General features: G+C 45.5%; 1 protein-coding gene across 1 annotated transcript; it reads left to right on the top strand.

Annotated features, from left to right (window-relative positions):
* Positions 1–985: 985 nt before the first annotated feature.
* Positions 986–5,855, top strand: FAM170A (family with sequence similarity 170 member A). Its single transcript, XM_045998877.1, has 5 exons — positions 986–1,144; positions 3,117–3,257; positions 3,992–4,763; positions 5,056–5,119; positions 5,506–5,855. Exons 1-4 carry the CDS (start codon positions 1,075–1,077, stop codon positions 5,060–5,062), a joined length of 990 nt encoding a protein of 329 aa, XP_045854833.1. The 5' UTR covers positions 986–1,074; the 3' UTR covers positions 5,063–5,119; positions 5,506–5,855.
* The last annotated feature ends 18,395 nt before the right edge of the window (positions 5,856–24,250 follow it).

The following is a 24,250-nucleotide window of genomic DNA, read 5'->3' on the forward strand; positions in this document are numbered from 1 at the left end:
AGGAACACAAGAAAGAGGATGGAATTGTTTTTGTAGCTCTGCTAGATTTGTATGTTAAGCCTTGATCCTGTTGGTGTCCCCTTTGGATTTCCACCCATCCCTAGCGGGAGGTCGTACAGGGCCACGGTGAATGAAGGTTGAGGTGAGAGCATGGTTACTGTTTATTGGGAGGACACACTTACAGCTTCGATGTCCCGTAGCTTGGTTGCCGTGCCTTCTTTGGGTTTGGTGGTTCTTGGGTGACATGTGGGACAGGTTGCCATGATTCTGCCTGTAGGTACAACACAGCCTTCTCCTCGTGGAGTTTTTGGCACACCTTCGGCTCTAACCATGCCTTGGAGACTCCTCCTTCTGGTCCACAGACTTCTCTCTGACAGTCGGTACCTCTCAACAAGCTAGTAGGAAAAGAAGACAGGAAGTACTGAATTTCAAGAATCCTGCTTCTGTTAGGTTCTGCTCAAGTGCCCTGTCTTATCTGTGGAGTTGAGGATTTTAGAAATAAAAGCCAAGGGGATGAGCATGATTTGCCGCTTTTAGCCCTGCCAATGCCCTTCCTCTGGCCAGAGAACACAAGAGTCTGCTACTTGTTCGAATGCAGAAGAGAAAGAGAAAGGGAAAAAATAATAATAATAATAAAGAAAGAAAGGGGGAAAAAATGAAACACCAGCAGATGAACATCTCAAAATACCCTACCCCTCTTAAGATGTGTTGAATTCAAGGGAGAGATTCCACCGGGGAAAGAGGAATTGTTCTTGAACATGGGGTCTGTGCATTTGCAAAGACTGTGTGGGATCCAGGTCCCCAGAATGCTCTGATGTCATCATTCAGGTCAGAGAACCCCCGCTGGGGGCCGGGTGACCTTTGAACCTTAACAGTCCTGTGCTGGAGCAGGCACTGGGTGGTGTTGCTGGTTCTCTATGTGGTCTGAGTTCCTCAGCCATTTAGGACACTCGACAGTGTTTATTCCTTTTGGGTCACCTCAGCGAATTTCCTGAGAGTGAGGAGGGCCAACCAGTACGGAAAAAGAGGAGCTGGGTGTTAGGCATCTTCTAAGCAACTCCTGTCGCTGGTACCATGAAACAGCGACAGAAGAGGAAACATCTGGAAAGTGAAGAGTCCCCGGAAAGTGCCCAGCAGGGAGGAGGTATGCGCTGGGCACCTTATTTGGGGCACAAAGGCTGCTGCCAGCCTGGACCTTCTCTAGGAAGCTGGGGTGGAGGAGGACGTGTCCCTGGGGAAGTAGCCGAGGATGCTGTTGCGTCCCTTCTGAGCATCCCTGTAGTGTGAGATGGCATGGGAGGGCCACATGCCCCTGCCCGGAGAGGGGTCAGCCTTGCCCGTCTGAGGACTTCTCTCTTGAGGCTGGTCGGGGCTGGAGCTCTGTTGGACTCATCGCAGGCCAGGGTCCTGCTTGTGCAGACTCACAGGGGATGGCTTTTCTCAGTCCTGTATTCTCTCTCATTCTCTTTGTTCCACCTTCCTCTGGGGTCACTGGGTGGGGGTAGGGAGGTTGTGAAGGATGCCGATGAAGATCTATGGGTTGTGCTGTCCCTTTTACCAAAGAGCAAGGAGAAGCCTTGTTGAAAAAGATTTTGAGGAGCAAGAAAGGAGATTGTCTGGCGATGGCATCATACTGCAAGCATGGAGATGGGGTTCCTTCAGCAGGAAGAATTTATCAACGGATCTGTAGGAGTCTGTGTGATCTCCAGATGTGGGGCTCGGCAGCAGAGATCGGGGAAGGGAGGGCCTTTCAGAGACCAGGTCCAGATGGATGGGGGTGAGAAATGGTGTCAGGGGCCTGCAGGGAGCTCTGACAGTTGTGGATTTTCTCCCTCGGGTCCCTGTAAACTCCTAGCTTGCCTTGAGAGAGAGTGTGGTCACATTGGGAAGTGGGCAGAATGGAGACCATCGGAGGGAGCCTGCCAGAGACTTCTGGCACATATCAGAGGCCCGCAGTTTCCACAAGGCATAGGGCTGGGCATATAGGATGAGCCCTGGGACTGGAGGCCTGGACAGGAGGCAGATTTTCAGGCAGCAGCTATAGGACAGAGAAGGCAGTGATTGGTGAGGTATTTTTGCCTCTGTGTGTATGATGGGGTTGGGGGGAGCAGTGGGGAGAATGTGGATAGAGTATCCTCAGATATGAAGTCGGCCTTGTAGAGTTCCTGTCACCATGCCTGGATCTGGGAGACACTCAAAACATGTAAGTGTGAATACAGAAGTCATGATAAGTGAGTTTCACGAGAGCATCACTTATATATCTGTATACACTTTGTACAGAAAAATGTCGCACATCTCCCTGCACCCGATTTTATCAAACCACACACAGATCGTGTAGGGAGATACTCACATCACTGCTGCAGTGTGTTTGCACACCATCCACGAGTGTCAAAGTCCTCTCCTCTTACTCTGAGCTCTGGAGTATGAGTATGTCCCAAAATGCCATATGGGACATACTTACGCTAAAAATAGGCATCACCCAGGTATTGTATGGGGAAAGCTTGCACTAAAAAATTGTTTGTGGTTTAGCTGAAATGCAAATTTTCCTGGGCATCCTCTTGTTTGCTAACTCTGGCAACCCTTGTATACTTAATGCCAGCTATCATAGACGTTTACTGTACTTACATCTAGTGTCTGTCTTCTATTAGACTGTTCAGCCTTCCCAGAGCCCAGAATCGTGCCCAATACATAGTAGCTACTCTCTGTTTTTGAGTGAATGAATAAATGATTGACTACACCCCATAAGTACATACCATATTCTATAAAATGGTTATGTGTTGCCTCATTCCGGAGTTGTGAACACCAACTTTCCACCAAACACCACACCAAGGCGTGTGTACCCTCCTCATCACACCACCCTCACATTTGTGAAAGGTTTGGCTGATACACACGATGTTCACATTTCAGACCTACTCAGGCCTTCAGTCCTAAGCAGACACTAACAGAGTAAGTGTTGATAGTAATTCAATACAGGAGCAGCCACCCGGGACCAGACTCTGAGCCCTGTGTATTCACTGCACTTGACATATGTCATTTGGTTGATATTTGTTGTATGGACAAATGATGCCCAGACATGGCCCACCCACCATATTTCTGAGGCTTTCCTATCTTTCCAGGAGTCTCAAAGTCACAGGAGGACGCCCCTCAGCTTGAATCAACTGGGGTGGCCAAAGGTTGGGACACGGAGGTGGGGGAAGTGTCCTCTGCCTCTGAATATTTGTCCTGTGTCTCTTCTCCACGCAAGCTCGTCTATGCTGGTAAGGGTTCAGGGCTCCTTGGTTGTGGGGCACATAGATCCAGGAGAGGCCAAGAAGAAACCCAAGACAATCAGAGGTGGTCAGGGTTCCGCGGAGGAGCCTGGGAAGCTGGCGTTGCTGTTAGGAGAGCGTGGGTATGAGCTCAGTGTGTGTGTGGAGGGGAGCCCTGCTGCAACCACAGTGGGGATGTTAAGAAGCATGAGCCAGAAAGATCTGGGCTGGAAGCATGGTGCCGAGAGACGGGATGAAGGAGCTGTGTAGGCTGTGCCTTTGCCGTTGCCTGCAGAGAAGGACAGAGCTCCTCAGCCCAGGTCTCCAGCCCTGGAGCAGGACCGTCCAGCTCAGATCCCTGCACCCTGAGGCACACAGCTGTGCTCCACACCATGCACATCCATTCTCAGCACACAGCTCCTGCCCCCGAGACATGGGATCCACAGCACCGTTTCCTACATGACTGTCCACATTCCACAAGCACACCGATGGTATCACAGATAACACACAACCCACCAGCATTCCAGACATTTCACAACCCCTCGCCACCCTGCTCCACACCGCTGGATACTGACACCCTGCCAACATCCTTACACATGCATGAAAAATGCCTAGATGACACCACCCCGGTTATGAACACTGACCCCAGGCTCCCCACACCATGCGTCTTCACATGTGAAGACCCCCTCAACTTCTGGCCCGCCCCCCACTCACATTCTTATGTCTCTAATTTCCTTTCCCAGGACTCCGGCGAGTACCTCGAGACTGTCCCAAGCCTAGATCACCCCTAATCCAGGTTCAGGAACAAGGGGAGACTGCTCCCCCCTCACACCGAGTCTCTTCATCCCCTTCGTCCTATAAGACCTGTGTGTCCTCTCTGCACATAAACAAAGAGGAAAAGGGCATGAAAATATACTACATGCTGGTACAAATGGAAAAGGGCGTGGCTGTCTCCTGGGAGACCGAGGAGACCTCGGAGTCGCTAGAAAAGCAGCCAAGGGTGGAAGAAGTGACCCTTCCCGAGGACGTGCGGGTAGGGACTCCCCCCTCTGACGTGTCCACCAGAAACCTGCTGTCTGACAGTGAGCCCAGCGGGGAGGAGAAGGAGCACGAGGAACGGGCAGAGTCCGACAGCCCACTGGGGTCGCCCGCGGTTGAGGAGAGACCCAGGGCCAAGACCCCCGACTGGCTGGTGACCATGGAGTCCGGTTACAGGTGCATGGCCTGCTGCCGGGTCTTCTCCACCCTGGAGGTCCTCCAGGAGCACGTGGAGCATGGCATCTGGGAAGGTTTCAGCTGCCGCGTGTTTCACCTCACCATGGCTCAGCTGACAGGCACCGTAGAAGCCGCAGGCACCCGTGAGGAGGAGCAGGATGAGAAGGGGGAGGAAGAGCAGGAGAGGCGGGAGGAGGAAAAGGAGAAGGAGGACGAGCGGCCTCCGCAGGAAGACCTCAGCCCAAAGCGACCTTGGAGCCAGTGCCCAGGCTGTGTGTTCCATTCTCCAAAGGACAAGAAGTGAGCAGGGCCTGGGGCTGCTGCGGGAGCCATGCCTTCTCCGAGCTGCCCCTGTTTCTCCCATCCAGGCTCACCCTGCCAAGGAAGGAGAGCTGGGGGCTTTCAGAGCTCAGAGGACACCTGAAGGTTGGGCGGGGGGGGTGGGGGGGTGCAGGTAACTGCGGCCCTGGCTTCTTGTCCAGTCCTCTAATAAAGATCTGACTGGAAGTGGGGATTTATCCTGAACTTTTCAGGCTAACAGAGCACCTTTCTTCTTGAATTATGGAGCATCTTTGTTCTGGTTTCCACACAGCCATTGAGATTCGTGAGCCAGAAGATCCTGGAAGATGGTGTGGTAAGGCCACACCTTGGGAGAGGTAAGGCCTGAGGCTGGCATCGTCTGAGTCCGTGCCATGAGGTTGGGGAGGAATTTAGGGGCACTGAGAGAGCTTGGCACAACATCAAGGGCCAGGAATGGTGTGAAGCGAGGACAAGGGGCCTAGCGGGAACAGAGGTCTGAGGTATGAGGGCCAGAGCCAGAGGTCCCAGAGTGAGAGAGGGGCGAGAAACTTGGAAGTGAGGCCCTAAGAGATCTGGAAATGTTCCAGCACCTTGACTGGGCTGTAGCTGATCTGGTAAAGAAACTCACTCTGGTGTGCGTGACTCTGAGCTTTAAGACGGAGGTGAAGGGTTACTCAGACTAGTGGGACTCCCGTTGCTTTTGTCTCTTCCTGCTGCGCCCTATCTGTTGAATTGCTTCCAGGGAGAAGACAGGACCCTGGGGAGAGTAGCAGAGAGGATGCCAATGACGTGAAGGAAGACGAAGGAACCAGCGCTCTGTCTAGCATCACAGGACCATATGAATGTCTTATGCAATAAAGGCTGTTTTCCAAACCTCCCCTGGATATATTCTTGAGTTAAAATTGTCTATCCACCATGTGCACTAGTCTCGCTAGTGGCTGGCAAACCAGGTTTCCTGTAAGTGCCAAGGACCCCCACGGTCCTTTTGCAGATGCAGCAGTACTCACGCCCCTGGGACGGATGAGACTTCAGTGTGACCGTTTTCACAAGGCTGGCTTCCACCTCTCGCAGGAGACTGGGACAAACACGCTGAGTTCCACCGAGGTTGCTGGTAGGCAGCAGGTGCTCTAGAATCCGTGTCCCGTGGGCTGTGACTGAAGGCACTGGGATGGTCTTCGGGGGGCTGGTGGGTGCTGTGCGTATCTCCCCGGGTCTGGCCTGGATGGAGGCCTCTAAGTTGTGGCTTTGCAAGGAAGCACCAGGGCAGAGGAGAGATGCTTTCACATGGAAGCTGTGCATGGAACAATTTCTTCTGGGGTTGGTGGGACTTCATCACAGTGCTTGAAAAGAAGCCGCCTGACCACGGGCAGGAATTGGAGGAAGACACGGTTGTAATCAAAGGTTCAGCCAAGAAGCTTGGATATTTCCAGTTCTGATGTGAACGGGTCAGTTGCCGCATAAATTCTTACTCTAGCTGCTCAAGTTTGGGACATGAAGTTGAGGTCATCCCTGAACTTCATCCTCACCTCACTGCTACCAGAGCCCCCAGACCTATAGGTGTCTGGGAGGTCCTGAAGATGCATTTCAATGCTTGAGGCTGTCCATGGACAGAGAGGTAAGGGGGATGCTGTGTGTCTTTCTAATCTGAGTAGGGGGCCAAAGCCAGGCTTCAGAGAACTGATGGAATTAGAAGGGAATAATTCAAAGCCCAGAGATTCTGTGAAACGAAGTGGAACCGGGTCTAATTCCAAATTCCCATGGATTTTTTTTTTCAGGAGCTGAAAGGTGACTTTCATGGGGCTTTACTGAATCAGCCATGGTCCTGTGATCTGGTATTGTTGTCACTATTTCAGTCACCATCATTATTATCTTCCAGCTTCCTCACTGGCTTCTCAACCTCTCCAAAGGGGGTGCCATCTGCATGTCCACATCCCTCTGCCTCTAGATGCCTAGTGCCCCCTTTAACGGTCATTCCAAGAATTCAGAATTTAGGGCTTGTCTATCCTTCCGTACTCACACCACCCTCTGGGAGATTCTGCTCTCTCTCTGGGAGGCTTTGCTGTGCTCTGTCATCTTCCCCTTTGTTCCTTTGCTCCTTGAGACCCCCAGGAATTTTCCATCCCCCCTCTGCCTTCCTGGGTCTTTCACTGACAGCTTCAAACACCTAGCATTGATTCCACAGGACTTGGGAGGGTGCAGGTTACTACAGAGTTCTGGCTGTTCTCCCTGCACGGGGGGAGAAAGAGAGAGAGAAAGAGAGAGAGAGAAGACTTCCCAGGAAAGCACGGAGTCACACAAGGGCCTGTGCCTACGAGTCAGCGGCAGGCAGTTATTGCTAAGTCTAGAGAAACTTGACGGATTTTTCCATGCGCTGACCTTGAATCCACCTGGCTTATTGAACTGTCTTACTAATTTATCTGCGTATTCTTTTGGGCTTCTTGGATACATGATGATATTGAAGGTAAATCCTATGCTCCATGGATAACTTGCATAATTCATTTTATAGATACTTTTTATTTTTATGTATTTATTTATTATTAAAGATTTTATTTATTTATTTGAGAGAGAGAGCATGAGCAGGAGGATGGGCAGAGGGAGAGGGAGAAGCAGACTGAGATGAGTGGGGAGCCCGACCCAGGGCTCCATCCCAGGAACCTGGGATCGTGACCTGAGCTGAAGGCAGACGCTTAACTGACTGAGCCACCCAGGGGCTCCTATAGACACTTTTTAAACACAAAACCATTTCTAGATCTATTTTTAGTGCCCCTCCCCCAGCTTCCCAGAAGTGACCGGTATCAGAGTTTTGCATGTATCCAGTCCATATTTTCATATATATATATAATCAAAATATAACATTGTGCATCACATTTTCTTTCAACCAGTCCTGGGGTTTCAGGTTTTATCTGTGTCAATTTTTAATTGACCTTCGTCTGTTATTTTAACTGTTCAATGTTATTCATTCATATGAATACTAGCACCATTTTTTTTTCCCGATTCAGGTGTTACTGCACAATTGTGTTGTGTCCATCCTTTCTCTGGAGAAAGCAGTATTTCTGAGAATCTTCCAGACTTCTCCTCTCAGTCAGGAAGGACCAGACTGTCTGAAGGATTGCTGCTTGCCTTCAGATGCCTTGCAGCAGCCTACCCCCAGCCAGCAGTTGGAAGCACCGAGAAGTAACCGCTCCTCCAAATGGGAAAATCGAAGGAGCCAGAAGGTAGGAGGTTAATGCCAGGTGTCCTTTTGGACTGCAGGAATGTCTGGGCTGCCCTGAGCCTTCCCCCATCACCTCACCCACCCTGGCTTCTCTAAAGAAATGTGGGGGAAAGGAGAATCTGAAAACTGAGCAGACACAGGCGAGATGCAGGCATGGAAGCTATGACCAAGGTCTCTGAGTGCACTCTGGGGTGCAGATGGCCAGGCTCTGCCTTCTGAGAACTTCCAGAGATGTTCATAATTGGGGTGATGCCAGGCACATGCAACTGACTGGGGCCACCCTGTCCCAGAAAGCTCTGCTTTGTCGGTATCTATTCTTGGTCACTCTTGTTTCTCATTATCCAGTCCCTGCCTTCGGTCTTCCGCAGATGGGGACCACAGGAGGTAGAAGACCCGCATGACCCATCCTGCTGCTCAGTGTCACCAAGCTTGGGAGGGAGGGAGGAGGCCGACTAAGCTCATGAAGGAAAGATGGGCTTTAAAGAGGGGATCTGAGTGAGGGGGGTTTCCTCAAGTCTTGACGAACAAAAATCTAACATTACTACCATGAGGATTTCCTGAAGTCCTCCTTCTTTCAAGGCTGGCTGTGGGTCTGGGTTTACTCGGTGAAGGAATCAGGGTTCCTGATCCGTTCGGTGCTTGCTAACACTTGTGAACTCTGATACACAGCTCTGCGAGCCTCGTCATCCCTCTAAGATGACTTTTTACTCTTCTCTCTCCTGAGCATTTACTGCTGTCCTGCAGAACCCCCCCCCCACCTTTAAAATGTCACTGCAGTGAATGTATAATTTGATAATCGTGCTTCTCATTCTATTCTCAGCACCTTCTGATAAACTCTCTCTGCTTTAACTGCTGCCGTTTTCACAGATCAATAATCCTTCTTACCTTTGTGGAAGTGGATGAAACTGTGAGGAATCTTTGCCTTTCCCCTTTCATCTTTGCCAATTCCTTTCTATCTTTTAAGATCCTTTTCTTGTCTCTCTACTCTCCTGACTCTTTTTTTTCCTGATTTTGGTCAACTTTCAGTCTCCTACCCTAATTTCCTCAAAAACATTTGGGGTTCCTCTCTCACAAATTAGAGAATGTTTGGTTGTTGAAAGTGCTAAGCTCACCAGTGTTCTTGCGATTATGGAAGCTTCCCTATCTGGCGACCCACAAGAGTAAAGGAGGTCCATGGAGACATCCAGCTGAGTTCCAAACCCTTCTAAACACAAGAAAGTTCATACCAAGCATACCTTCCAGCAAATGAGAGTCCCTAGACCACTGACCAAGCTCAGCTTTGAATCACTATCCATTTAAGATGACTTAGATAAAAGTCATGAGGTAAATGTGTCCCAGAATCCATGTAAGTAGAAAACCAAAGAAACCGTAAAACAAAAATTGGAAGGAAATCACACATAAAACAAATTAGGGAATGGTTTTTATTTATTTTTTATTTATTTAGTTGACAGAGAGAGATCACAAGTAGGCAGAGAGGCAGGCAGAGAGAGTGAGAGGGAAGCAGGCTCCCTGCTGAGCAGAGAGCCCCATCGGGACTCGATCCCAGGACCCTGAGATCATGACCTGAGCCGAAGGCAGTGGCTTAAACCACTGAGCCACCCAGGCGCCCCTAGGGAATGGTTTTAATCTGTACCAAGTGTGTGTGGTTTTAGTATGTTGGACGTGTGGGGATAGAGTGGGAAAGGTCCTATGAGCTCTAATGACTTATGCAGGCAGGTTCAGTGGAGACATCCATTGTCCCATTTGCAATGGGTACATCCAACCTGACAGGCCTCTGCCATTTTTCTCATGCTTTTTGGAGCAGCCTGTAAGTGCAGAGGCCTTTGGTTCCCTTCATAGGTGTTTTAGGTGATCTTCCACTCTGGGATGTCCTCACCTCATCCAAGAATCTGACTTGCGCACCCTGCTGCTTTGGGTCCCCACACCACTCCTCTCATCTTCTCAATGCTGGAGAACAGTTTTCCCCGTCTCTTGGCCAAGCTCTTCCCTCTCCGAGGCACTCCATTTTTTGTTCCTCAAAATTTGAACAGTAAATATTCATGGCTTATTAAACCTAGAGTCAGCTTATGCTGAGAATGTGGTGAGAAGCAGGATGGTCAACAGAACAGCTAGTTCACCTTTTCTGAGGGGCTTGAGAATTTGATCTTTAAACCTCTCTACCATGGAAGGGCAATAGAATATAACACTAGCAGTTAATGAGAAAGCTCTTTTCTATGTATTTGTGTGGATTTATTAGTCTGCAAAAAGACTCTGTGAGGCAGGTCCCATTATCATATTGTAGGATGAGACTTATCCGGCCAAAGGGATTGTCAGAACAACTCCTGGAGCCACCTGGGAACTTGGTTCTCATTCTGCAGCCCCAAGTTCAGCTGGGACCAGATAGCACTAGCCTGGAGCTCCCAGGGAGTGGATGAAGGATTTATTCAGGCCTGAGGTCACTGTACATTGTAGTTATATTAGGTATGAAGAAATTTCAAGATCGAGGAAATGTACTTGGCCCGGATAGCCAGAGTGGTTTTTGTGCAGATAACTTCTGACCTAGGGAAGTTCTGAGCTGGTTCTGTTTGATCTCACCCAGTGTAGGCAGGGGATCCCCCATCTCATGACCAGCCCCACAGCCTCTCTAGGGGTATGGGCCATGCCACAAGTCAGGTTTTGAATGTCCTGGGAGAGTGGACACACAAGAATTTGGATGGGTGCCACCGGGTATGTCTCTTGCTGGGGAGCTATGGGTGAAGTGCCGGTTACTGGAGACACAGGCTTACTTGGGGACAAGCAGAGTATTATCAGAGTGCTTGCTCTACACGTGTGTGTGTGTGTGTGTGTGTGTGTGTGTGTGTGTGTATGCGTGTTCCCTTCTGGTTGGTTCTCTTGTGCACATGCCCTAAGACTCCATCCACCTTCAGCCCAAGGAGTCCTTTTCATCACAAGGGTAGGACATTTGCCTCATTTGTCATCATATCCTTTCCCCAAAGGATGGTTATGCTAAGGTGTCCCCACTTCCCAGACTTTTTTTCTCTCACTTCATTTCGGTCCTGTTGTCTCTTCCCTCCAGAATGGTCTGTTGACTCAATGAGTGTAGATCCAAAGATAGGAAGAAATGCCAGCAATTCCAAAATAATACAGGCATGGCAGGAAAACTTCAAAACATTTATCCTGACACATCTTTAAAAATTTCACAAAGAATATATTAAATGTGTCACAACTCAAATGATAGAGGAATGGAATAAAACTTTTTTTCTTTAATCCTTCCCCAGTGTATTCCAATCCTCAGAGTTAATATGATGAGCCATTGGATAGGCAAACTTTCATATATTTTTACACACACACACACACCCACACATACACACTTTTCTTTTTTCACATACGTATGAACTGGGTCCCCACCAGCTTGCCATGATTGTCATTTACTCTTTCCCATTGACTCGTCCACTGGTAATGTAACCATTTTCATGGAGACATTTTCCAAGAGCGAATAGTAAACCTCGGCTAAGTGCTAACTCTGTGTCAATTATTCTTCTAATGGCTTATGTGTAGCTATCATATGTAAGTTTCACGACCTACCCACCGAAAAGGTACAGTTAGAAGCCCCCTCTGACAGATAAGGGCAGACAAGGCATGATCATCTACTCCGGGGACTTGCCTGAGACATTGGAGCAAGTCCAAATCCATGCCTTTAATCGTTCTCCTTTATTGTCTCCGGAAGACTGGGTGATTTTGCCACTAAAACCTTTAAATATCATGTTCCATTTTTACATCTCTAAAACAAGCATGGGCTTGTTACAGGGGGTACGTCAACTGACTCTTTTTAAAAACCCTTATGCAGGGGCGCCTGGGTGGCTCAGTGGGTTAAAGCCTCTGCCTTCAGCTCAGGTCATGATCTCAGGGCCCTGGGATCGAGCCCCGCATTGGGCTCTCTGCTCAGCAGGGAGCCTGCTTCTTCCCTCTCTCTAGCCTGCCTCTCTGCCTACTTGTGATATCTCTCTCTATCAAATAAATAAAATATTTAAAGAAAAAAAAACCCTTATGCAGCTGGATGAAGGTTAGCTATAGATTGAAGATTGTCTACCAAATTTTAAAAAGTAGCTTCTTAAACTCACTTATGTAACGTCAAGTCTAGTATGCTGTCTGAATAGCAACAAAGAAGTGAAGGTAGGTAAAACATTATCTTGAGCTGACAAGGGCCAAGAATGTGGTAATACCGGGACCAGGGTGGAGACCCATAGAAAAACCTGATATTTCCATCCAGACCCTTGGAAGGGCTCCACCAACTGCCTACGCCCCTGAGGCAGCTAGTCAGCTCACTTAGTACACCGCATCTTCAATTTGATAGACCCACAAGGAAGCCTTCCATGCGGTTAGCGGTTTTGTGTTCTTGATGCAATCATATTTTCAGAGTGTGGGAGGATATGAAGCTATGAAAATATCCTTGGAGAGACTTGCTTATTAAATTTGTCTTTTTCAATCTTCCTGATACTTTTCACTAAACACCAGGCGGTTCCCGTAATTTTTCAGATTCATGTTGTTTTTCTTTTGTCTGATGTACTTTTACATACTTTCTGATGAGCTATTGAGGTTGGAAAAAAATCAACATCTCTACAATAAAAAAGATATTGACAATGACAAGCAGGGAAAGCCCGAAAATTGAGGCTATACTTCATTATGTCCTGCTAATTGGAATGGAAAATTCAGGTTCACACAACTTAGGGTAGATAAATAAAAGCCAAGGATTCTCTGAGGCATCCCTGGGATCCTTTTGAGTCTCTACCATTTGTAATGAATAAGATTTGACTGATAAAATATAGGATATGTAGTTAAATTTGAATGTCAGAAAAACAATGAACACATTTTTAGTATAAGTATACTCCGCATCTTATGTAAGATATACTTATGGTAAAACATAAATATTATTTATCTGAAGTTCAGATTTGACTGGATGTCCTGGATTTTTATTCAGTAAATCTGACAATCTTAGAGATGAGCCATGGTCGGGGCAGCTAAGAGTGGGTGCACACGGGTTCTTGGATAGTCACAAGTTGCTTAAGGACTTCTAGGTATGGTGTCAAATCCTATATGGGTATATCTGAGAAACCATGGCCAGTATTTGACTCTAAATACTTCCTTGGGCTTCTTTTCGGGGGGAAGAACCTTCCTCTTAATGGCTTTTTGGTAAATCTGAAGCCCATATCCAAGGTGGAGGAAATCCCAAAGTGAGTCTCATCCTTACAACTACATTTCCATTTGAAAATGGAGTCTTCCTAGAATTAGTTGCCTGTAACTCATAAGAGATGAAAAGGTTTGTGGACTTGGGATTCGTATACCTTTTACTCTTTATGGGTGAAGCTTCGCTGTCCTGGGAGGCTTCACCTGAGCAATGTGGAAGATCTCAGGGTCCCAGGCAGAGAGAAATAGTCTCTCATATCCAGAAATACTTCTGGATATGTGGCCAGGCTCTAGTGTTGTAAAGAGTGAACATCTGGTCGTAGAAACACAGACCCAGGCTTGGATGTTTCTGAGGACAGGCAAAGACCTGAATTTGAAGTTTACCTCTTATGTCTTGTGGGGACAACAATGAACCACATGTAGCTCCCAGAAGGGAAGTCATGGAGCCAGACCTTAGTTATATCCATGGTGCAGGCTTCTATATTTGGTTCTATCCAAATTGTAATTCATGGTAGAGCTTGTTTACAGCTTTGGAAGTCCACAGAGAATTCAACTATGTTCTTTGGGCCCTCAATCCCAGAGAGAAGGCAGGGCTAATACTATAGAAATGTATATGGTGGATGGTGGCATCGCCCAGGCCCTAAAGACTCCTGCTGTTCCCTGACGTGTGTAGAAGGATTTTTGTTTCTTCTGTGACCTGTCACAGCATTATGAAAGGAAGCTGCTGCACCTGTGTCATAGAATTTCAGATGTGGTGGGAGAAGACTGGTCAGGTTTAGGCTCCCTGGTATTGCCAGGGTCAAGGAGAACAGATGATGGGAAGTGGAGGTGTGTGGGGTGGGAAGGATATTGCTGCGATTTCACGTATGCTGGAGACCAGGGAGGACCTCTGGAAGTCCTAGGCTGTGATTTCAGTTGCCGGTAAGGGAGTGAGGAATGGAACTGACCTTATATACCTGGCCAGCTTCTCATGCGTTCATGCATTTTTCCTTCGTTCATTCAGTCATTCATGGTTTGCGGTCATGCACTGGGTGTTGTGTTGGGTTTTGAGACACAGCTGTGAAGAAAATCAGATCTCGGGGCGCCTGAGTGGCTCAGTGGGTTAAGCCTCTGCCTTCAGCTCAGGTCATGATCTCAGGGTCCTGGGATTGAGCCCTGCATTGGGCTCTCTGCTCAGCAGGGAGCCTGCTTCCTCCTCTCTCTCTCTGCCTGCCTCTCTGCCTACTTGTGATCTCTATCTGTCAAGTAAAAAAATAAAATCTTAAAAAAAAAAGAAAAGAAAATCAGATCTCAGTCCCTCTGGGGCTCATAGTTCAGAGAGAGGGATACATAAATAAGCATAGGAATTAATTAATTAATTGGCATAGGCGATAAGTTGCCTAATAGAAGCAGAGTCTCTGTGGGTACAAACAGGAAGGTCAATTACCTAAGCCCAGCAGAAGGGGTAGGGGGTGGGGGGAGCAGAGGGAGTTCTCAAGGGATGTGATAGGGGAGATCTGCGGGATGAGCAGGAAGTTTTCCAGACCTTGCCGGGCAAGGATGGAGGGAAGGAAGAAAATTTCAGGAAGAGGGACCAATCCGTTCCAAACCCTTAAGATGAGGAGAGTATTGTATGTTCTTTAGTATGTCTGGGGCATGAAATCTGAGGGAGACGAGTGACAGGACATGTGGTCGGGAGGGGAGGCAGGGTTTCGTGGGCCATGTTCACAAGTTTAAACTTTGTTCTTTGGGCAAAGGGAATTCACTGGAGCTGTGAGGCAGAGAAGTGACTCTGTTGCAAGAGTGGCTCAGAAAAGTCACTTAGGTGACTCTGTCTGGGGTGGATCTAACTGGACATCAACATAGATGGCAAGCTCACAGTCTTCTGTGTGGGGACCATGGTCCCACATGGGACTACGCAGGTCACTGGAGTCAAGTGGGCCAGTGTGTGGGAAGTTGTTTTCTTTGTTGTATGAGGCTTGGCCAGAGGCCATCAAGCCTTCATTCTATTAAGAGCAACATGAAATCAGTGAAAACTCCTGAGATTGTACAGGGCAGAGCTTTCTTGGCATTTAAAAAATAATATTACCTCAGGACCTGAAAAGGGGTCTGGTGCCTATAACAGCTGAATGGAAAAAGCAGCTGGGGAAAAAAAAAAAACAACAAAAAACAAAAACAGAAGATGAGAGATTCTGGGGTAGAAAGCCCCAGAAATCTTAACATGAATTAGAATTTAGGTCACAGCCAAGGGCCCTTCCGGCTCCCAGGCCCCTCTACTTCTCTTCCTGACCCCCAGCCTCATGAGGAAGAAAGGGTATTCTAGAGACCTTTGCTCAAATTTCCTTGTACGGACCCTTTGCATATAATCCATAGCTTGGTTCTTTCTCTTGAGAAAAAGATTATGTTAATAACTGTGATGATTAAATGAGGAGTGCCACCTGAGGAGATGTGCATATACCCCAGGTTGTCAGAGAAGGGAACATGTGCTAACTTGTAAATCTCTTCAGTGAAACCTCTCTGGGCCAGACCTGTGCTAGCCCCATAGGCAGGACTGTTTCCCCTGGAACAGAGAGGGCCCTGCCTTTATGGATTCTTTCCAATTAGGCCATGGAGTTATGATCGGACCTTGCCACAGAGAACATTTTTTGCTTCTGAAGAAGTTATAAAAATGTCAGAACATCCTTCTTTGAAAATGGTTGTTGAATTCCTTATTATTATTATTTTAATTTATTTGACAGACAGATCACAAGTAGGCAGAGAGGCAGGCAGAGAGAGAGAGGGAAGCAGGCTTGCCACCAAGCAGAGATCCTGATGTGGGGCTCATGGGATCATGACCTGAGCTGAAGACAGATGCTTTAACCCACTGAGCCACCCAGGTGCCCCTGAATTCCTTATTTATCCAACACTGTCTCTTCTACCAAAGTGTGTGTGTTTGTGTGTGTGTGTGTGTGTGTGTGTGTGTAAGAGAGAGACCAGATCTGCTCAGACATTGAAGAAATAATCTTAAAATCATAAAGATGAATTCAGTATGTCTCTGTGAATTTAGTTCTGCACATTTTTATGCCTCGCCTGATCTGTCTCTGGGTGTAAAATATTTACCCTAGTGTGTATTTTAAAAGAAGAAAATTGATGCCAGGCTCAGGAAAGGAACCACTCCTGAAAGCCTCCTTAGCTTTACTTTTTTTTTTAAATTTTTAAATTTTTAAAATTTCTTTTCAGCATAACAGTATTCATTGTTTTTGCACCACACCCAGTGCTCCATGCAATACGTGCCCTCCCTAATACCCACCACCTTGTTCCCCCAACCTCCCACTCCCGCCCCTTCAAGACCCTCAGGTTGATTTTCAGAGTCCATAGTCTCTCATGGTTCACCTCCCATTCCCATTTCCCTCATCTCCCTTCTCCTCTCCATCTATCTCCCCATGTCCTCCGTGTTATTCCTTATGCTCCACAAATAAGTGAAACCATATGACAATTGACTCTCTCTGCTTGACTTATTTCACTCAGCATAATCTCTTCCAGTCCTGTCCATGTTGCTACAAAAGTTGGGTATTCATCCTTTCTGATAGAGGCATAATACTCCATCATGTATATGGACCACATCTTCCTTATCCATTCATCCATTGAAGGGCATCTTGGTTCTTTCCACAGTTTGGCGACCGTGGCCATTGCTGCTATAAACATTGTACCCCAATGTATTACATTGGGGTACAGATGGCCCTTCTTTTCACTACATCTGTATCTTTGGGGTAAATACCCAGTAGTGCAATTGCAGGGTCATAGGGAAGCTCTATTTTTAATTTCTTGAGGAATCTCCATACTGTTCTCCAAAGTGGCTGCGCCAACTTGCATTCCTACCAACAGTGTAAGAGGGTTCCCCTTTCTCCACATCCTCTCCAACACACGTTGTTTCCTGTCTTGCTAATTTTGGCCATTGTAACTGGTGTGAGGTGGTATCTCAATGTGGTTTTAATTTGAGTCTCCCTGATGGCTCGTGATGATGAGCATTTTTTCATGTGTCTGATAGCCATTTGTATGTCTTCATTGGAGAAGTGTCTGTTCATATCTTCTGCCCATTTTTTGATATGATTCTCTGTTTTGTGTGTGTTGAGTTTGAGGAGTTCTTTATAGATCCTGGATATCAACCTTTTGTCTGTACTGTCATTTGCAAATATCTTCTCCCATTCCGTGGGTTGCCTCTTTGTTTTGTTGACTGTTTCTTTGCTGTGCAGAAGCTTTTGATCTTGATGAAGTCCCAAAAGTTCATTTTCGCTTTTGTTTCCTTGGCCTTTGGAGACATATCTTGAAAGAAGTTGCTGTGGCTGATATCGAAGAGGTTACTGCCTATGTTCTCCTCTAGGATTCTGATGGATTCCTGTCTCACGTTGAGGTCTTTTATCCATTTCGAGTTTATCTTTGTGTACGGTGTAAGAAAATGGTCGAGTTTCATTCTTCTACATGTAGCTGTCCAGTTTTCCCAGCACCATTTATTGAAGAGACTGTCTTTTTTCCGCTATATATTTTTTCCTGTTTTGTCGAAGATTATTTGACCATAGAGTTGAGGGTCCATATCTGGGCTCTCCACTCTGTTCCACTGGTCTATGTGTCTGTTGTTTTTTTTTTTAAATTTTATTTATTTGACAGAGAGAGATCACAACTAGGCAGAGAGGCAGGCAGAGAGAGAGGAGGAAGCAGGCTCCCCGAGGAGCAGAGAGCCTGATGTGGGGCTCAATCCCAGGACCCTGGGATCATGACCTGAGCCAAAGGCAGAGGCTTTAACCCACTGAGCCACCCAGGTGCCCCTCTATGTGTCTGTTTTTATGCCAGTACCATGCTGTCTTGGTGATCACAACTTTGTAGTAAAGCTTGAAATTGGGTAACGTGATGCCGCCAGTTTTGTTTTTGTTTTTCAACATTTCCTTAGCAATTCGGGGTCTCTTCTGATTCCATACAAATTTTAGGATTATTTTCTCCTTGGCTTTACTTTTGAGAAAAGTGAGGAACTTCTGTAGAAGTATTTCTAGGATGTGAAGGCAGCCTCTAGTCACATGGATGAAAAACCTGTGATTCTTTCAAGCACAATGCAGTGAAGGTTTCTTTCTCTTATTTTGTGTGTGTGTGTGTGTGTGTGTGTGTGTGTGTATGCGTGCGTGTGCCTATTCCTGTGTCGACATTGAGATTAACAATTAGGGGTCAAAATCCCATACCTGATAAAGAGTTGGTATCCAAAATTTATAAAGAACTTCTCAAATGCAACACCCAGAAAACAAAAAATCAGTTAAGAAGTGGGCAGAAGACATGAATAGACTTTTTTTTCAGAACAGACATCCAGATGGCTAACAGACCCATGAAAAGATGCTCAAAATCACTCATCATCAGAAAAATGCAAATCAGAACCACGATGAGATACCACCTCACACCTGTTAGCATGGCTAAAATTAACAATACAAGGAACAACAGGTGTTGGTGAGGATGCAGAGAAAGGGAAACCCTCTTACACTGTTGGTGGGAATGCAAACTGGTGAAGCCACTCTGGAAAACAGTCCAGAGATTCCTCAAAAAATGAAAAATAGAACTACCTTACAATCTTGCAATTGCACTACTGGGCATTTATCCAAAGAATACAAAAATACTAATTCAAAGGGACACATGCTCCCCCATTATTTATAGCAGCAGCATTATCAATAATAGCTAAATTATGGAAAGAGCCCAAGCGTCCATCAACTAATGAATGGATACTGAAGTTGTGGTATATATTACCAATGGAATATTAGGACTCCACCATCAAAAAGAATGAGATCTTGCCATTTGCAAAGACATGAATAGAACTAGAGAGTACTACCCTAAATGAAAGTCAGTCAGAGATTTGATTCATTCATATGTAGAATTTAAGAAACAAAACAAATGAGCAAAGGGGAAAAAGAGAGAGAGAGAGAAAGAAAGAGAGCAGCAAACCAAGAAATAGACTCTTGACTGTAGATAACCCACTGATGGTTACCAGAGGGGAGGTGGGTGGGAAGATGAGTGAATTAGGTGATGGTGATTAAGGAGGGCCCTTGTGATGAGCACCGGGTGACGTATGAAAGTGTTCAATCACATGTTGTACACCTGAAACTAATATTAACTTGCATGTTGACTAACTGGAATTTAAATAAAACGTTTTAGAAAATTATGGGTCAGATGCGGAGCGTAGAAAGGAACCCGAATCATGGCAATGCTCTCAACACCCTGTGGCTTGAAAGTAATGAAATTCCCCGAGTGGGGATATGCTGTTTATCTTCCCTCTGAGACACTGGATGCCATTTGTAAGTTCCACACAGCTACTGTATTTAGAGCCTTCTTGCTCTCCATTTCTGAGGGTGTGTCATCACTATCTCCTTTGTTCTTAGAAAGGTAATCTTTATCAAACCATCAATTGCCACGGATTGTTACTATAACAAAACCCACCAAAGTTCTCCACGGAATTTGTTGTACTGGGATTTGATCTTCCTTGCTATTTCTTGGACTGCCTTCCTAGCTAGTGCTTTAGTTGAACTCAAATTCCTTCTGTCTGTTGACCACTTCAAAGCTTTCATCTGGAAATTAAGCTGGTAAAGTAACGGAAGTGTTTGCCCCAACCCCATGATAGTCCTTTCTTCGATGGGAAGTGGGCTATGTAGGATAGCGTGAGAAGGCTTCAAGTTCGAAGGTTTTAAAAATGATCTGGAGAATCAGGAGTGAAAAGGGATTAACACAAGTGAATCTGAAATGTTCTTTTACCCCCGATACCCCTCAACATGGATTAGAATTTAGGTTTCTTGTAGAGCCTCATTAGATATTTGACCACTTTCAAGTTCTAGCACTCAGCTGTTCTTTGCAAATCTATTTTAAAGTTCTAGCTGAAGATCTTGGAATACATCTCCACTTGGTGGAATGTAGGATGTGAAGAGGTGAAAGAAAAGTCAGGCTGGGAAACAAACCGCAGACCAGAAACTGTCCCATCCGTGATCAGACGTGCAAATGGAAGTCAACAGGGAGAAGAGAGAGAAGCAGAGGTGGTTTTGTAATGCATGGGACGGGTAGCTGTTTAAAAGTGCTAACCACAACGGCGCAGGTGCAAAGTGCTCAGTCAGGGCTCCTGGTGAAAAGCCCACACTGTCGGAATGACAGGGCCACCAGCGTGGGAGGTGTCCTCATTTTTTGTACCCAGGCTGGAATTATGAAGCTATTAAGACACAGGTTTTTCTCCGAGGGAGAAGGCCTGTGATGTTCTTTAAATAGACTTTCCAGAGCTGATTACATATTCATGCTAACAAAACCCTATCTGTCAATCCGGGGACCTTTGAAAAGAATGGAAGAGCATAAATTCTGGCATTTGCCAGACCCGGGTTGGTATCTATTACTTTGGTAGATTACTTAATCCCTATTATTTAATCTTAAGTAGTAAGTAATTACTTAATGTCCTCATCCGTGGATGAGTGAGGATAATAATAGGATTGCTGGGACTACTGAATGAGATCCTGGATGTTGGGCATTCTGGGTATCACCTGGCAAGCAGGAGCTCTTTCATAAATGGTCTTTAGCAATCATTGTTCACATTATGAAGAATCGTGCATCTTGGGCTTCTTTTGAGAGAGATTTCTTATTATCTTTACTCACCTGCTAAGATGACTTGTGAGACCTTCAGAATTTGCGTTTGCTGCTTGTCTCCTATTGGCCGTTCATTCGGTGCCCCTCCCACAGGTCTTACCTATTATCCTTCTGTGCACTTGGCCAACTTCCAACTTGCTAGTGTCTGCCATTTTCTAGGGCAAGAGCTTCTTCTGAAGCTGTAGAAGTCTGCTCCGCCTGTGCACATGGTAGAAGGAAATGAGGGGAATTAACAGCTCCCCAGGAGCAGCGCTCAAACAGTGACTGGTGGTCCTTGCTCTTCAGGTAGGCTCACTGTGTTGGTCAGAAGTTCTCCCTTGATTCGCTCCACTTTCCAACACTATTACAAGGCTAGTAACACAGTCTTCAGTGCTGGTCTTTTCTTCCTGATCTCTCTTTCTTACTTTCTTATGGGGATTTCTTCCATTTCTCAAATTAATGATTGGAACCAGAATGTTAATTACTGGGTTTGACTCTGAGAGAACCCAAGTCATTTTCTTGAGATGAAAAGTTGTCAAGTTACCTTCTACCACAAGATACTAACTAATAGAGACACTAAAGTTTTCATTATGGTTAAGTCATAATTCCCGGCACATGTTTTTTGGTTACAGTTTTGTTTAAATAATTATATAATATAGAAGTGATAGAAAAAGTATAAGGACACAACTGATTTTATAATTAAAGGCATTCACTTTAAGAATCTAAGAGTAGGGGCGCCTGGGTGGCTCAGTGGGTTAAGCCACTGCCTTCGGCTCAGGTCATGATCTCAGAGTCCTGGGATCGAGTCCCACATCGGGATCTCTGCTCAGCAGGGAGCCTGCTTCCCTCTCTCTAATGCTAAGGGAAAATAATCTAAGACAAAATGGTTTATGATTTAAGAATAATTATAATATCATTTGCAGTAATTGAGTCCTGCTGAATTCTGTTGAGTGCACATAATAGTGATTGGTGTCATGGGGATACTAAATTAAGTTAAGAGCCATTGACCAAGTTTAAAAGAATGGATATGTTTGGGGAATGGGTGGTCCTTCTTATTTTTTTAGTTCTTAGTTACTAAAAATGCATAATAAAAAGTGTCACTCTCCACTCCTTCCACATTCTTCTTGTTTTTGAAGAGTGAAAGAAAAATGGAAAACAAAGTGAAAGTACTTTCTTAACGAAGGTCATTTTATTGATATCCTTGAAGACACCTTTATTTTTTTAATTTAAATTCAATTACCCATCCTTAGTTTTTGATGTAGTGTTCAGTGATTCATTAGTTGTGTGTAACACCTAGTGCTCATCACATCACGTGCCCTCCTTAATGCCCAGCACCCAGTTACCCCATCTTGCCATGCACCTCCCTTTCCACAATCCTCAGTTTGTTTCCCAGAGTCTAGAGTCTCTTATGGTTTGTGTCCCTCTTTGATTTCTTTTTTTTTCTTTCTTTTTTTCCCCTCTTTGATTTCTTCCCATTCAGTTTTCCCTCCCTTCTCCTATGATCCCCTGCACTATTTCTTATATTCCACAACTTTAATTGGGAGATTGTAACTGCATAACTTACGGGGGTAGCTTCACTTTGAACTTGTAGCCTACTTCTAAGATGTAAATGAATAGAGTCAAAAGGAAGAGCTTGAAGGGTCACGAAGGCTAAGAGCAGAGCTGGAAATCATGTCTGATCACACGTCAACAGTTAACAACTGCTTTAATTTTTTATCAGAAATACAAATTCCATGGCGCCTGGGTGGCTCAGTTGGTTAAGCGATTGCCTTTGGCTCAGGTCATGATCCTGGAGTCCCAGGATCAAGTCCCACATCAGACTCCCTGCTCAGCAGGGAGTCTGCTTCTCCCTCTGACCCTCCCGTCTCTCATACTTTCTTTCTCTCAAATAAATAAATAAAAATCTTAAAAAAAATACAAAATTCAGGCAAGAGGCACCCAATATTTAGGATAATGTTGATAACATGATATTAACAAGATAATATGATGGTATCACGTGATATTATAAACCTGTTGGCATTCTTGCTGATGCAGGCAAAGTCCAAATTTCATATGTCCTCATGAAATGTACTTTTCTAGTTTTAGGCACTGACCACGTATTTGATTTTGGAGCACAATTCCAACCGTGTGTCAGGTTGGCAGGAGGTAAGAAACCTCCCTCTCTTCCTAGTTAGTGATGCTTACTCGCAGCTGGGGCAGGATACAGCTTGGCCTACATAGTCCATGCTTGGCTCTCTAGACCAGGATGGTTTGAAAATATTAACACGGCTTATATCTTCAAAATAGCAATTTTTAAACCTTTTTCCCCCAGCATTTGAATCCTATTTTCTAATAGCATATTCTGTAGAACTCCATGCTGTAATATATATTATGGAAACCCTGACTCAGTAGACAGGTAGTTGAAAATGGTGACAGAGTATGCTGTCAGAACACTCTGTAATAATTATTTATCCAGAACCTCAAGGGAGGTGTCATGGGAAATTTCATATCAAAATTGTGGAGAAAGTTGATTATTGTGTGGTTTCACTTATTTGTGGAATATAAGGAATAGCACGGAGGACATTAGGAGAAGGAAGGGAAACGTAAAGGGGGGATATCAGAAGCGGAGACAAACCATGAGAGACTATGGACTCCCAAGAAACAAATCGAGGATTTTAGAGGGGAGGTTGATGGGGGGATGGGGTGGCCCACTGACGGCTATTAAGGAGGCACGAATTGCATGGAGCACTGGGTGTTATATGCAAACAATGAACCATGGAACACTACATCAAACACTAATAATGTACTGTATGGTGACAAACATAACGTAATAAAAAATAAATAAAAATTGAACCATCAACAATGTCTAGCTACCACTCGTATTTCTTTTTTTTTCCACTTGTATTTCTTATCATAAACACAAAAGTCAGACAAGAAGCACACAAGACCTTTTATAAGTACTGAAGGATATATCAATAGTAACAAGATATTATCTGTTGGAAATTAATTTATCATTGAACAGTAGACTATCCTATGATAAGATTGTATTCCAGGCAGATGAATCCAAATCTTAAATGAAAAAAAAAAAATGGAGGAGCATGTTATTATAGAACTGGGTTGTCGTTTTTTCATGCCGACATATGTTTTTTTTCATAACGACATATGTTGTTTTTTCATACCGTTTTCTTACCATACAAGCCTTATGGAAGGCAGAGTTACTGTGATAAGCTCAAAGGACATGTACTTAGCAAATGAAACCAGGAGATGTCAGGCTGGGGGATGTTCAGGGAACGAGTACTCTGCATTCTCCTCTGTTCTACCTGTGGGAGATCCTATCTGGTTATATATAACCCACAGTAGGGTCTTTGCTAACACTTTGTAGTTCAAATTTGTCACCCTGAAAATCCAGCATGACTGCCCATCATGGTTGTAAAATCTGCCAGTAAGCAACCACCTTTGTAACCTGGCTTTAGTCATTTCTTGCTGTACCACTGGCGCTGTCTTGTTGCAGTGCCCACGGGCTACAGAATAAGACCACGTATCA

This window comes from Meles meles, chromosome 3, assembly GCF_922984935.1.
Source record: "Meles meles chromosome 3, mMelMel3.1 paternal haplotype, whole genome shotgun sequence".
In the NCBI taxonomy this organism is placed as follows: Eukaryota; Metazoa; Chordata; class Mammalia; order Carnivora; family Mustelidae; genus Meles; species Meles meles.